Source organism: Lynx rufus, unplaced genomic scaffold (genome assembly GCF_022079265.1).
Source record: "Lynx rufus isolate CCGP_SWC_20201006 ecotype Redwood Valley unplaced genomic scaffold, mLynRuf1.p SCAF_3, whole genome shotgun sequence".
Taxonomy (NCBI): Eukaryota; Metazoa; Chordata; class Mammalia; order Carnivora; family Felidae; genus Lynx; species Lynx rufus.
The window spans coordinates 181,408,576-181,423,826 of NW_025814845.1; the positions used below are offsets into that span (position 1 = coordinate 181,408,576).

General features: G+C 39.5%; 1 protein-coding gene across 1 annotated transcript in view; it reads left to right on the forward strand.

The window, feature by feature from the left end:
* The window catches only part of ZDHHC2 (zinc finger DHHC-type palmitoyltransferase 2), a 69,407-nt gene that overhangs the window by 44,333 nt on the left and 9,823 nt on the right, over positions 1 to 15,251 (forward strand). The window contains exons 7-10 of the mRNA XM_047091956.1: positions 8,604 to 8,724; positions 10,920 to 11,052; positions 13,486 to 13,612; positions 13,911 to 14,003. Of these exons, the coding sequence (XP_046947912.1) occupies positions 8,604 to 8,724; positions 10,920 to 11,052; positions 13,486 to 13,612; positions 13,911 to 14,003 (474 nt within the window). The remainder of the gene's footprint in view (positions 1 to 8,603; positions 8,725 to 10,919; positions 11,053 to 13,485; positions 13,613 to 13,910; positions 14,004 to 15,251) is intronic.

Consider the following 15,251-nt stretch of genomic DNA (forward strand, 5'->3'; position numbering starts at 1 on the left):
GTATTCATAAATTATACACAATACTTCACTGGAAGTTTTGAATAATGAATTAATTCATCTAAAACTTTAACAATTTATTTTAAATAGAACTTGACATTGAGGAGTAGAATAGCAAATACACAAATATGCACATATGGGTTTCCAGGGACACCTGTGTGGCTCAGTCGGTTAAATGTCTGACTTCGGCTCAGGGCTTGAGCCCACGGTCCATGCGTTTGAGCCCGACATCGGATTCTGCTGTCAGGGCACAGCCCACTTCAGATCCTGTGTCCCCCAGTTGCTTTCTCTCGTTCTCTCTCTCTCTCTCCCCCTCTCAAAAATAAACGTTAAAATTTTTTTTAAAATAAACAAGGGTTTCTACTTAGAACACATTAATATTTTAGAAAATAATTTTAGGTCAGGCAGCTGAACAAAGGGTTATTTGAAAGGTCTAATTAAGTAATGAGGGTTGATTTTTTTCTACCCCTCTCTGTAATTTTTCTTCTCAAGGTGCACATACCTGTGACAGCTACACTGAGGTTACCAGTGGCTTGGATTTGGACACGAGGCATGATTACTGTACAAGCCTTGTCTTCTTTCAGGGGTGACCCCCAGAGAAAGGTAGACATGCTCACCAATGTTTGTCAGGTGTTGGTAGAAACATACAAGGAATGATTCCCTCAGCTGCGGGAAATCACAGGGAAATGTCAGGTTCACGGTACTTTCTCTCTCGATACCTCTTCCTTTTCTCCACCTAGGGTTTCTTCTTTCAAATGTTAAGGCAAGTTAATGCCTGTGAGAATAATGTTCTTCTCAAGGAAAGATCTCGATAAATAGCCTCCCCTGATATTAATGTTCATTTGTAGCCATTCTTTTGCTTTCCTCATTCTTTCATTCATTGTATTCTCTTTCTCAGCAACCCCCCCCCCGCCCCCCGCATATCCTCAATTGTAAGTTTCTTAATCTTCCTTACATTCCTCTGTTAATCCCTCTAGTAGCTCATGTCCTCAGTTCCTCACCACATCCCCACAACCTGTCTGTGGGTTCACTGCACCTGAATAGTTCCCCTGCCCGTGGCAGCTCCCTGCCTCAGGCACCACTATTTCTTTGCTTCTCCGCCTGAGGGCTCTTTTCCACCTGAGGGGGTTGATTCGGCTGCTAAGCTGGACAGTCCCCAAGCGCCAGGCCTTTCATGCACCCAGAGGCCACCCTCAACCAGCAAGGGCCTGGCCATCAACACATGCTGTCTTGGCTTTTCTCCCTTCCTTGTTTCAAATACACTGTATCCAGGTTCTTGTCCAGGGGCTGCTCTCAGGGGAGCCTGTACTGAGACACCCCTCTTTTCTGAATAGCTATGTATTCTAGGGAAAACTTAGCAGGGTGGGCAAGAATTCAGGGACCTAGAGTTGACTTTGATTTTTCTGACCTAAAGTAATAGGAGATCGTGATGATAAGGGATGGAAAGGTGGAAACAATCCGTATTAATCCCAAGCTTTGCACACCTATAAATCTTACCGCGCTCTCGCTATCCTCACTACAGCACAAAAATAGGACATAATAATTTGCAACGATAGCAACTTTTTCTAAACCTGCAATTAATTTGGCTTTGTAAGAGGCTTCTAGCACAATCTGACAATCTTCCACATTTTGACAGATCTTGTTAAATAAGTGAAGGGGAACAGATCTAAAGCTCTGGAGGTTTTAAACTGTCTTTTTTAAAATGTTTATTTATTTTGAGAGAGAGAGAGAGAGAGAAAACGAGCAGTGGAGGGGCAGAGAGAGAGAGAGAGAGAGAGAGAGAATCACAAGCAGGCTCTGAGCCGTCAGTGCAAAGGACTCTGGAGGGTTTAAAAGCGGGCTCGGATTGCGTAGCTGTACCTCCGCGTTATCATGCTCACTCTTCATGGCCACGTGGAAGCTGTTGAATGAACCGGCCGCAGTACCCGCCAACTTCTGTGTCGTTGCTTCTCTGGACTGTTGTGTCTCCTGTCATAGCCACCGTTGTCACAGCCACTGCCTCAGCTCTGGGCCCACCCTTGCAGCAAGCAGTAGCCAGGTCGGTTTGTGAAGGGATGAGTGCCAGCGGCCTAATATTTGTCTGGTGCCAGCTGCATGGAGCAGTCATTTCATTTACGTATTTTAAATTTCAAATTAAATTTTTAAATTAAAAAATTTAGGGGCGCCTGGGTGGCTCAGTCGGTTGAGCGTCCTACTTGGGCTCAGGTCAGGATCTCCCAGTTCGTGAGTTTGAGCCCCGCGTCAGGCTCTGTGCTGACAGCTCAGAGCCTGGAGCCTGCTTCCGATTCTGTGTCTCCCTCTCTCTCTACCCCTCCCCTACTCATTCTCTCTCTCTCTCTCTCAAAAATAAATAAACATTAAAAAAAATACTCTCTGGACCTACTGATATATATGGAGCTGTCTGGTTCTTTTTTTACTGGTTGTATGATATTCCATTATGTAAGCTGTTTTTATTTAACCAAGCTTAAACAACCATTTGAGTTGAGATTTAGGCTTAGGTTATGATCCCAGGGTTGTGGGATTGAGCCCCATGTCAGGCTCCACATTGAGGAGGGACCCTGCAGCTGCTTAAGATTCCCTCGGGCGGTGGAGGGGTGGGGGGGGGGGCCTGGGTGGCTCAGTCGGTTGAGCATCCTACTTGGGCTCAGGTCATGATCTCATGGTCTGTGAGTTCGAGCCCCGCGTCAGGCTCTGTGCTGACAGCTCAGAGCCTGGAGCCTGCTTCCGAGTCTGTGTCTCCCTCTCTCTCTCTGCCTCTATCCTGCTCATGGTCTGTCTCTCTCTGTCTCAAAAATAAAGAAAAACGTTTAAAAAAATTAAATTAAAAAATTTATAGGTGATACATACATACTCACGGTACTCAATTTAAAAATTAGGGGCGCCTGGGTGGCACAGTCGGTTAGGCGTCCGACTTCAGCCAGGTCACGATCTCGCGGTCCATGAGTTCGAGCCCCGTGTCAGGCTCTGGGCTGATGGTTCGGAGCCTGGAGCCTGTTTCCGATTCTGTGTCTCCCTCTCTCTCTGCCCCTCCCCCGTTCATGCTCTGTCTCTCTCTGTCCCAAAAATAAAATAAAAAAAATAAATAAATAAAAAATAAAAATTAAAAAAAAGTACAAGTGTTCTTCTCAGTGCCCTCTCCCCCTTTCTGCTCCTGCTTACAAGAACATGTTGCTAAACATCGCGTGCACATTTCTGACATAAATGCGGATTTGGGTGCGTTACGTGTTTTTGTACACACGCAAAAATATTTTACACATTGTTTTCACACAAGTGGTTCCATTAAGGACTGGGTTTGTGCCTTTTTTTTTCTCTCTCCACTTAATATATCCTGGAAAATTTTCCCTATCCGTATATAAATAACCTTTTTGTATAGTCATTTTGGGAATACAACAGTCATTCATTAAAAGATCTTCAGGATGTTCCAAACTCTTATTAGGCAGGTCTTGTATATAATTTTGAAGTGCAGGAACTGTCAACTTTGAGCATCTGAAAAATCAGAAAACTATGCTTGTTTGTCGTCAATGATTTCAGTTTCTCTGCTGTGGCCAGTTGAGATTACCCATAAGGGTGCTGGAGTTCAACATCACACTTGTGTTTTAACTAAAATGGTGATGGATCTTGTGGTCAGAAGTGTTTTTTCTTTTAAAAAAATTTTTTAATGTTTATTTATTTTTGAGAGAGAGAGAGACAGAGCATGAGTGTGGGAGGGGACAGAGAGAGAGGGAGACGCAGAATCAGAAGCAGGCTCCAGGCTCTGAGCTGTTAGCACAAGAGCCTGACACGGGGCTCGAACCCACAAACTGTGAAATCATGACCTGGGCCAAAGCCGGATGCCCAACCGAATGAACCACCCAGGCACCCCAGAACTGTTTTTTTCTTTTAATATAAAATTTTCATTAATGTTAATTTTCTTTTTTTTTTTAATTTTTTAATGTTTATTTCTGAGACAGAGACAGAGCACGAGTGGGGGAGGGGCAGAGAGAGAGAGAGGGAGACACAGAATCGGAAGCAGGGTCCAGGCCCCGAGCTGTCAGCACAGAGCCCGATGCGGCGCTCGAACGCACAGACCGTGAGATCGTGACCTGAGCTGAAGTCGGTCACTCAACCGACTGAGCCACCCAGGTGCCCCAATGTTAATTTTCTTAATGATCTGTTTTGACGTGCTTGCCAAAGATTAGGTAATGCTAATTAAATTCGATAATTTTAGCTTCATTTTGTTGAGCACCTATAATGTGCTAGAGACTATATACAGACGCACGCACGCACACACACACACACACACACACACACACACACACATATATATAATCTGTAATTCTTGTAACAATGGCAGAAATTATAGAAATTATTTGTCCCTGGGCACCTGGGTGGCTTAGTTGGCTGAGTGTCCAACTCTTAATTTCAGTTCAGGTCTTAATCCCAGGGTGATGGGATCAAGCCCCATATCAGGCTTTGTGCTGAGTGTGGAGCCTGCTTAAGATTCTCCCTCCCACCCCGCCCCCCCCGCTGCCACTCGTCTCCCCCAGTTGCATGCTCTCTCTCCTTCTTTAAAAAAATTTTTTGTAAGGAAATTATTTATCCCATTTTAAAGAGGAGGGGTAAGTGGGGCTCAGAAAAGTTAAAGAGTGGGCTTAAAGTCCCATGGCAAGATTGTTGGACTCCAAAGGCCACGTTCTTTCCTTTTTTTTTTTTCTATGTTATGTTCTTTCTCCAATTTAGAACCAGAAAGCATTTTTTCTGAATCAGAGCCAACAGCTGTTTGCACTGAATTTTAAACAACACACAAGGGATATTTACCACAATCATGTTTTATTTCTCTATATAAAATCATTCAGACACAGAATACATTCTCTTCCTTTTAATTTTTTTTATTAAATATGATTTATTGTCAAATTGGCTTCCATACAACACCCAGTGCTCATCCCAACAGGTGCCCTCCTCAATGCCCATCACCCACCCACCCCTCCCTCCCACCCCCCATCAACCCTCAGTTTGTTCTCAGTATCCAAGAGTCTCTTATGGTTTGGCTCTCTCCCTCTCTGTAACTTTTTTCCCCCTTCCCCTCCCCCATGGTCTTCCATTAAGTTTCTCAGGATCCACATGTGAGTGAAAACATATGGTATCTGTCTTTCTCTGCCTGACTTATTTCACTTAGCATAATACCCTCCATTTCCCTCCATGTTGCTATAAAAAGCCATATTTCATTCTTTCTCATTGCCAAGTGGTATTCCATTGTGTATATAAACTACAATTTCTCTATCCATTCATCAGTTGTTGGACACTTAGGCTCTTTCCATAATTTGGCTATTGTTGAAAGTGCTGCTATAAACATTGGGGTACAAGTACCCCTATGCATCAGCACTCCTGTATCCCTTGGGTAAATTCCTAGCAGTGCTACTGCTGGCTCATAGGGTAGATCTATGTTTAATTTTTTTGAGGAACCTCCACACTGTTTTCCAGAGTGGCTGCACCAGTTTGCATTCCCACCAACAGTGCAAGAGGGTTCCCGTTTCTTCACATCCTCTCCAGCATTTATAGTCTGATTTGTTCATTTTGGCCACTCTGACTGGCGTGAGGTGGTATCTCTGTGTGGTTTTGATTTGTATTTCCCTGATGAGAAGTGATGTTGAGCATCTTTTCATGTGTCTGTTGGCCATCTGGATGTCTTCTTTAGGGAAGTGTCTATTCATGTCTTCTGCCCATTTCCTCACTGGATTATTTGTTTTTCGGGTGTAGAGTTTGGTGAGTTCTTTATAGATTTTGGATACTAGCCCTTTAACCACTATGTCATTTGCAAATATCTTTTCCCATTCAGTCGGTTGCCTTTTAGTTTTGTTGATTGTTTCCTTTGCTGTGCAGAAGCTTTTTATCTTGATGAGGGCCCAATAGTTCATTTTTGCTTTTAATTCCCTTGCCTTTGGAGATGTGTCGAGTAAGAAATTGCTACGGCTGAGGTCAGAGAGGTTTTTGCCTGCTTTTTCCTCTAGGGTTTTGATAGTTTCCTTCTCACATTCAGGTCCTTCATCCATTTTGAGTTTATTTTTGTGTGTGGTGTAAGAAAGTGGTTTAGTTTCATTCTTCTGCATGTTGCTGTCCAGTTACGTTCTCTTCCTTTTCAAATTGAGTCTACAAAGGAGTAGAGAGTTAAAACATTTCATCAAAGCTGTCTGTTATGAAGAGACATTTTATTACTGTATTTCTTCAAGTGTAAAGTACATATCAAACTCTAAAATACTTGGTCTTTATTTACTGACTTTCTCTTCTGTTTCCTAAGTGACAGTTAAAGTTACATTACATCATGCTCCTAAGTAGAAGTCAAAGTAAGTTAAATTCAATGTTATAAAATCTTCTACTTTTCATAAAAATGCTATGTATCATTTAATACCAAACCTGCTTCTTACATTCCCATAGGAAGAGAAATAATCTTTCCTATCCCTTCTTATCTTCCCCTGGTCCACAAAAGAGTCATTGTCTTTGCCCCCATTGTCCAGAGTATTAAGGCACCCCAGCTTCCATATAACCATTCTCTCCTCTAGAAACCAACACAAGGAAGCTAAGGGATTATCCTGCATCCTTTGGAGACAGAATGCAATTACAGTAGACTTGTTTGGAACTCTCTGCAATATTATTTCTTGCCATTGTTTCATTCAGATGTCACAAAAGGCAATCTCAGCAATTGGTTTACACTCACACTAGAATCATAACTGTTTTCATACAATGTGCACCCACAGGTTTTGCCTTCTTTATTACTTATTTGCAATATACAATACCTTTATGTTCCAGAATTATTAAATCTAATGCCGTTCCCTTTACCTTATGGTTTTTGAGGTAGACGATATAAATATTTTTCTCCCCCCCCCAAATTTTCCATTTATTCATAAACCAGATAAAGGCTTAACTTTTTACTTTTTTTTTAAAGTTTTTTTAAATTGTAATAACACACAACACTTACCCTTTTAACAAATTCTTTTTTTTTTAATTTTTTTTTTTAACGTTTATTTTTGAGACAGAGAGAGACAGAGCATGAACAGGGGAGGGGCAGAGAGAGAGGGAGACACAGAATCTGAAACAGGCTCCAGGCTCTGAGCTGTCAACACAGAGCCCGACGCGGGGCTCGAACTCACGAACTGTGAGGTCATGACCTGAGCTGAAGTCGGACGCTTAACCGACCGAGCCACCCAGGCGCCCCTCTTTTAACAAATTCTTAAGTTCACACTACAGTGTTGTTAGCTATAGGTACAGTGTTCACCACAGACCTCTGGGGCTTATTTATCTTGTATAATTGGGTAAACATTTTTCATATGTACACTTCTACTTTAAAAATCTAAAAAGAAAAATGCCTTAGTTTGTTAGCAAAGTCAACAGAGAATGAGGTCACTTTGCTAACATTAGAGTAAGCAAAAGACATTTGAGGCCAGGAAACAATACGTGTATGTTTTTTGCACTGGGTTTATTGTACCAGTTAACAAAGTTAACTCACCCATTGAAGATGCCAGCCATTCCCACTTAGGTGTTGTGTCACATTTACAACGAGATCATCCTGTAGTTCCCTGTCTTTATCAAAAAGAAAATAAAACAAATTTTTTAAGTTTATTTATTTATTTTGAGAGAAACAGAGACAGCGCCAGTAGGGGAGGGGCAGAGAGAGAGGGAGGGAGAGAGAGAGCATCCTAAACTGGCCCTGCCCTATCAGCACAGAGCCTGACGCAGGGCTTCAAGTCAAGAAACTGTGAGATCATGGCCTGAGCCGAAACCAAGAATCAGACGCTTAACTGACTGAGCCACCCAGGCACCTGAAAATTAAAAAAATAATAATAAAAAAATAAGAAAAATTGATAGAAGAGTGTGGCTATGAAGTATGAGTTGTATTTGTATTTATGTTTCTTGATATATAATAGTTTGAATTCTTACCCCTCCTCCCAAATATACTTTAGTGTGAGAACTGAGAATTTTCAATCTCCATGTTTGGAATCAAAGGCTATAAAGCCCACCTCCGGAATGTTTATCTTGCAGATAGGGAAAATGAAAGTCTCGCAGACTATTCCACTTGGTCAGGGCCACGTAATTGTCAAGTGGCGGTTTTACGTTATGATCCCCGCAGTTTGGTTCTCAATCCTATTTCTTTTCTTAAACCTCCCCTTGATAATCTGTTTACTTCAGTGGTGTGCTGATGGCATGCAAGCAGTTTGTGAAGATATTTCATCTAATTCGGGAAAACCTGAAAGATTTGAAGTTACTTAATCATAGTTAGAAATTAAATCCAAAGGTAAGAAAGAAAAAGAACATAGCATGTTCCTCTTATCTGCCTGACTTCATTCGGTTTCTCCCCAGCTCTGTGTTTTTAGGCATGTGCTTATTTGCATAAATGGACACGATACACAGCTATCGGTCCATGATTGATTAAAGCAAAAAATCTAAACAAATTCTTTTGTGAAATGGATTTTTTAATGGTTGTATGTGGAAAGAAATCTTACGAGTCATGCTTAAAGAAATGCCAATGAATTTTAAATGACAGGAAACCAAATACTGTGTTCAGGATGAGCATATGTATACCTAGGTTGAACGTGCACAACTGACTGAAACTGTTGTTTTTGTTTTCTTAACAGGGTGAACAATTGTGTTGGATTTTCAAATTATAAATTTTTCCTCCTTTTCTTGGCTTATTCTCTGCTGTACTGCCTTTTTATTGCTGCTACAGATTTACAGTATTTTATCAAATTTTGGACAGTAAGTCAATACCTTGGTGTCTTTTTGTGGTATATAAAAGTACATAATAGATTTTCAGTAATCAAGTTATTTCAGACACAGATTTCATAAAACAGAGTTCATTTCTGTATAGTCAATCCTCATTGCTCACAGATTCTGTATTTGTGAATTCTCCTGCTTGCTAAAATTTATCTGTAATCCCAAAGTCAGTAGTCGCAGAGCTTTTGTGGTCATTTGCAGACATGCTGAGAGTGGGAAAAATTTGACTCGTCCCGTGTGCACATTCCCAGTTGAGATCAAACAAGGCAACATGCTGCCTTCTTGTTTGGCCTTCTTGTTCCCCCTTACTGTAAACAAGTATGCTTTTCATTCTGATTAGTGTCACGTTTTTTGCACTTTGTACTTTTTGTTGGTGATTTTGCTATTTCAAATGTAGTGCCGAAGTGCTTGCTGTCTGGTGTTTCTAAGCAAAAGAAGACTAGAATGTGCCTTATGGAGAAAATACATGTGTTAGAGAAGTTTCCTTCAGGCATGACTTACGCTGTTGTTGGCTATGAATCAACAATATGTACTAAATAAGACGTCAGCAAGGTGTCTTTAAGCAGAAACACACATCAAACGAGGTTGTGTAGTGATCACTTGCTGAGAATATGGTGACCAGAGGCTCGCAGGAACCTAACCCTTTATTTTGCCTTTGGCATTGGATCCATAGCCACAAATTTAGTGTTCATGGCACCATTATAGAACATAACCACAGTGAATAATGAGAATTGATGCTATTAGAAGATTTTTTTTTTGGTATTTAAAAAAATTGAAATGTTTTCTTTACATATGTAAAGATTATTTTTTAAAAGTATTATGTCTAGAATATCCTGAAATTTTATTAGATATTGCTTGATTAGGCTTTAAGTAGCTCATTTGTTTTTAAAGATTTATTGAATGCCTCTATGTGCCAGCTGCATCCCTAAGCACTAGGAATGCACAGGCATATATATGGACATGCTCCTAGCATGCAAGAATACTCCAATGTCCAGCTTGAAGAATAGCCTCGAATGAATGTCTGAGAGATAATACCTCACTGCTTCTCATTCCTATGGATGGTTTTAGTTGCAAACCATATTCTATATGTATATATATATATACACACACACACACACACACATATATATACATACATACATATATACACATATATGTATATATACATATGTATACATATATATACACACACATATATATATACATACATATATATACATATATACATCCGTATACTGGTCATTCCATATATATATGTGTGTATGTGGATATATATATATATATACGTATATATATATATGTATACACACGTACATATATATATATATATATATGTATACACACATACATATATATATATATGGAATGACCAGTTTTTACTCTGAGGACTCTGCTGTCAAAGCTGTCAGTGAGATCCGGTGACCTGTGCTAATATATGATATTGAGACAGTATGACCTTCCATCAGAAGGGGACATCTCCTAGCAGATCTGGTGTTTCACTCAGTTTCCATAGCCCAAGCCTGGCCTTCTAGAGTGGACGATACATATAATGAGATACAAACTGGTTTTGCTCTGAGATGGCTTGTTCAATCACATGCATATTGTAAGGCTTGTTTTAGGTCAGTGTTATGCACTGGTGTTGATCTTTTCTGTGATGCTGTTCCTCAAAATAGCTCGAAGCCTTACTGTGGACGTGTCAGTGTATGTGTTCTTGTAGTGGATGCTGTTGTTTGTAGTAATGTAAAACATCGATAAGAATAGTGATTGTGCCAGTTAACCTTCATTTTCAGCCTTTATAATAAAACTATTTAAACATTTGTAAAGCTGTAGTATATTAACAAAACATTTTTGAGAAGTAAATTAAAAACTATATTTTATAGTTCCTTTTATCGTGCTTCCTAGTGTTATAGTTTACACATATGGTATCACAACTTTTCTATGATTCAGTTATGAAAAACAAATATCCCAAGTTTAATATCTTTTAATATCTATATAAATCAATAGCAAACATTTTTTAATCTTATGACATATTTTTCCTCAACATTTAACAGAAAGCCATGTATCTTTCTCCATATCTAAATTTAAAAAAAACAGAGCAGAAAAAAAATCTTACTTACAAATGTAGGGGAATACATATCCCTTTGACAAAACATTTTATTTTCTTCCTTTCTTTATAGAATGGCCTACCCGATACTCAAGCCAAGTTCCATATTATGTTTTTATTCTTTGCCGCAGCTATGTTTTCTGTCAGCTTGTCTTCTCTGTTTGGCTATCATTGTTGGCTAGTCAGCAAAAATAAATCTACATTAGGTGAGTATTCAATTGTAGTTAACAGAACTTTAAACGCATCAAAAGTTGCCATATGATTAAATGCCAACCTGTCCTGACGTGGTAAAAATCATTTTTATTTCCTACCCTGTTGTATGAGAGGGTCACTTAGCCACCTACAAATGCACTCGTTCTGTATATTTATTGACTGTCCATTGTGTGTAAAGCATTGTGTATATACAGTGGTGAGCAAGGGCAAAATAGTCTATGGGGGGCACAGAAAATCTGTAACCAAACATAAAAGTAATTACAAAATGTCAAGTGTTATATAGGAAACAAACAGGATGCTGAGGTATGAATCGAGGACTGGGATGATGGAAGGGAACCTACTTAGAGTGGCCAGGGAAGGGCTTATCAAAGCAACAAGTATATAACCTATGAAGTCCGTCATGGTAAGAGCCGTAACATCTCAGGCAGAGGAAACAGTATGTTCAAAAGCCCTACAGAGGTGGGATGCAGCTAAAAACAGTACTTAATGGGAAATCCACAGCTAGCTATAAATGATTCCATTAAAAAGAAGAAATATCGCAAATCAGTTACTTTAAATCTTAAGGAAGTACAAAAAGAAGAGCAAAGGAAACCCAAAGCCAGCAAATGGTAGGAAATAATAAAGATTAGAAAGGAGACAACAGAAATCGAGAATTTAAAACATAGAAGTCCAGTGAAATCAATAATTGGGTCTTTGAAAATATGAACAAATTTTACAAGTTATTAGCGAGAAAGAGAAAATAGAGAAGACTTAATGAAAATCGGTAATGAACGTGGGGATATTACTACTGAATTTACGGAAATAAAAAGGGTTATAAGTGAATACCCTGAACACCAAAACATTAGGTAGCCCAGATGAAATGGACAAATTTCTAGAAACATACAAACTACTAATTTGACTCAAGAAGAAATACAAAACCTGAGCAGACCTGTAACAAGTAAAGAGATTGAATCGGTAATCAAAAACCTCCCAACAAAGAAAAGCCCAGGACCATATGCCTTCACTGGTGAATTCTCCCAAACATTAAAATAAATAAATAAATAAAAATAACATCAATTTTTCTCAAACTCTGCCAGAAATTAGAATACAGGATAGCACTTTGTAACTCATTCTGTGAGGCCAGGATTATCCTAATACCAAAGCCAGACAAAGACATCCAAGAAAACTACAGCACAGTATCCCTTATGAATATAGATACAAAAATCCTCAATAAAATAAACCAAATCCAGCAGCTTATTAAAAGGATTATGTATGGTGGCCAAGAAAGATTTATCCTAAGAATGCAAAGGTGTTTCAATATGCAAAAATCAATCAATGGTAATATACCACAATAATACAATGAAGGGGAAAAAACCCACATGATCAACTCAGCTAATGCAGAGAAAGTATTTGGCAAAATCCAACACCCTTTCAAGGTAAAAACACTTAACAAATTAGAGGCAAACGAGAATTTCTTCAGCACAAGGGGCTTCCTCAAGCCCCAAATGATAAAGTGCATTAATGAGAAATCTGTAGCTGATATCATACTCCATGGTGAATATAAAAACCTTTCCCCTAAGACTAGAAACAAAACAAGATTGGCCACTTTCCCTAGTGGTGTGTAATCTAGCCAGAAAAATTAGTCAAGAAAAAGAAATAAAGCCATCCAGATAGGAGAGGAAGAAGTAAAACCATCTTTCTTCGTGGATGACATGATCTTCTGTATTAAAAAAAGAAAAAAAGAATCCACAATAAAAACTATTAGAGCTAATAGCCGCATGACACAAAATCACTATGCAGAAAAATCAGTTGTATTTCTATACACGAGCAAAGAACCATCCAAAAAAGAAATTAAAGAAACAATTCCATTTACAGAAGCATGAGAATAATAAAATAACTAGGGATAAGTGTAACCAAGGAGGTACAGCAGTGGTACACTGAAAACTACCAAGCTTGCCTGAAAGAAACTAAAGACGCAGATAGATGGTAAGATTTCCCGTGTTCATATATTGGAAGACTTAATATTTTTAAGTATGACCCAAAGTGATTTACAGAGTCAGTGTAATCCCTATTACAATTTCAATGGCCTTTCTTGCAGAAATGGCGAAGCTGATCCTCAAATCTATCCATCCACACATCTATCTAAAAAAGTTCCAGAATTTATAAAGTTTTAATTTGCTTATTTGTGTTTTCTGATTTTCTTTTGCAATGCACACGTGCTGCTAATCATAATAGAAGGATTCTTTAAAAATGAAAATAAATGCAATCACATCCTCTGAAACAGAATAGGCAATCTATGTGGCAGAGCTTTTGATAGGTACACGAGTTGTGCATTCACAGGAGGCTAGCCATTGATTTTTAGAGTTCCCTCATTTAGTCCAGTGGTTTCTAAATGTGGGGGTTGCTAGATGTGTTACTCATGTGATTGTTCTCCCATTTTTTGGCAGAGGCGTTTAGAAGTCCTGTATTTCGACACGGAACAGATAAGAATGGATTCAGCTTGGGTTTCAGTAAAAACATGCGACAAGTTTTTGGTGATGAGAAGAAGTACTGGTTGCTACCCGTTTTTTCAAGGTAGTTTGTTGTGAAAACATTCGGGTTTTAAACCAATGAAAGCAACCCAACAGAAGAACTATAATTCTGCATGGGAATTCCTGTTTTTGTGAAAAGAATTATTTCGTGGTTCACCCTTATATCAGTGTGGAAGTCAGTTAACTCAGCCTCTCCCTTAACAAGCTGTATTGAAGCCAGGGTCTGATAGACCCATTTTGTCCGTAGCATAACTGTGTTCCGCTGGCAAACATCACATTGTAATGGTTTCACACTATGGCCTTTTTTACCGCTCAGTTGTAAGTTTTCGTTTTGATTCTAGTCTAGGTGATGGCTGCTCCTTTCCAACTTGCCTTGTTAATCAGGATCCTGAACAACCATCTACTCCTGCAGGAATGAACTCAACATCGAAAACGTAATCCCGTATTTTTTTTCTATTTTACTTTCAAATAATATATGTTCTCCTCCTGTGTCCTTGGGCTATATATTTCTTGGGGAAAAAAAATTAAAAACCTAGGATACTTGACCACAATAGTTCCTGCTTGGAATGAGAGAGATAGGAAAGTATGATTGGGGAGGGGTACATAGGGAGCTTTAATTATACTTGTCAAGCTCTGTTATTACTCTGGATAAACAGGTGTTAATTCTCCATACATGCTGCTTGACTGAAGTATATTACGATTTTTAAAACGTAGTGCTTGAAAGAAGAGCATATAAGTCCAAATTAGCTCCCCTAGTGATCAGGTGAGCAGACAGGAAACGTGCCCTCGGACCCCCCAGGTCCTTTCTGTGGTGCCTGTAACATTATAAAGAGATAAGAAGCACTTCCTTGGATTAGGTTTTTGGAGATCAAATAGAATCCCAGACACCTGCTTGCTAGTGCACCACATTTCCTAATGCTTATTAAAGACCAGTAAACATTATCTGGGCCATTTCAGTGGAAGGGAAAGGCAAGGGGCCCTAGAAATTTAGTGTTTGGAGACTTTTGCCCTTGCTTTGTCAAGAATTTGAGGAAGACCTTACAATTTGATTCTAACTTTGCAATTAACTGGCAAAAGGCAAAACTACTTAAACCTTTTAAATGCTATATATGAATTTTTAAGTTTAAAACACTAACTTTCACATCTTTAAGACAGATTTTTTTTTTCCAACATTTATTTATTTTTGGGACAGAGAGAGACAGAGCATGAACGGGGGAGGGGCAGAGAGAGAGGGAGACACAGAATCGGAAACAGGCTCCAGGCTCTGAGCCATCAGCCCAGAGCCCGACGCGGGGCTCGAACTCACGGACCGCGAGATCGTGACCTGGCTGAAGTCGGACGCTTAACCGACTGCGCCACCCAGGCGCCCCTAGACAGATTTATTTGAATATGGCCATACCTCTAATTTTTAAGGGGAAGCCAATAGCAAGAGCATAACTGTAATATTCTTAAATTTTAGAGAGTTTCTTCTTTGCTGGAATGCCACGTACATAACACCTGTACCTCCGCTCCTGCTGTCTCCATTTCTTATTGATCACAGCACGTCCTCTGGTGGAGCCTGTCATGACCCCACAATTCTTCTTGAGGCAGTGACCCTGGTAGCCGTTCCAAAGCCATTTTAAATTGTCACGAGATGAAACCTGTTTGCCACCCCATCCCCAGCGTGACCTTGGACTCAGTAG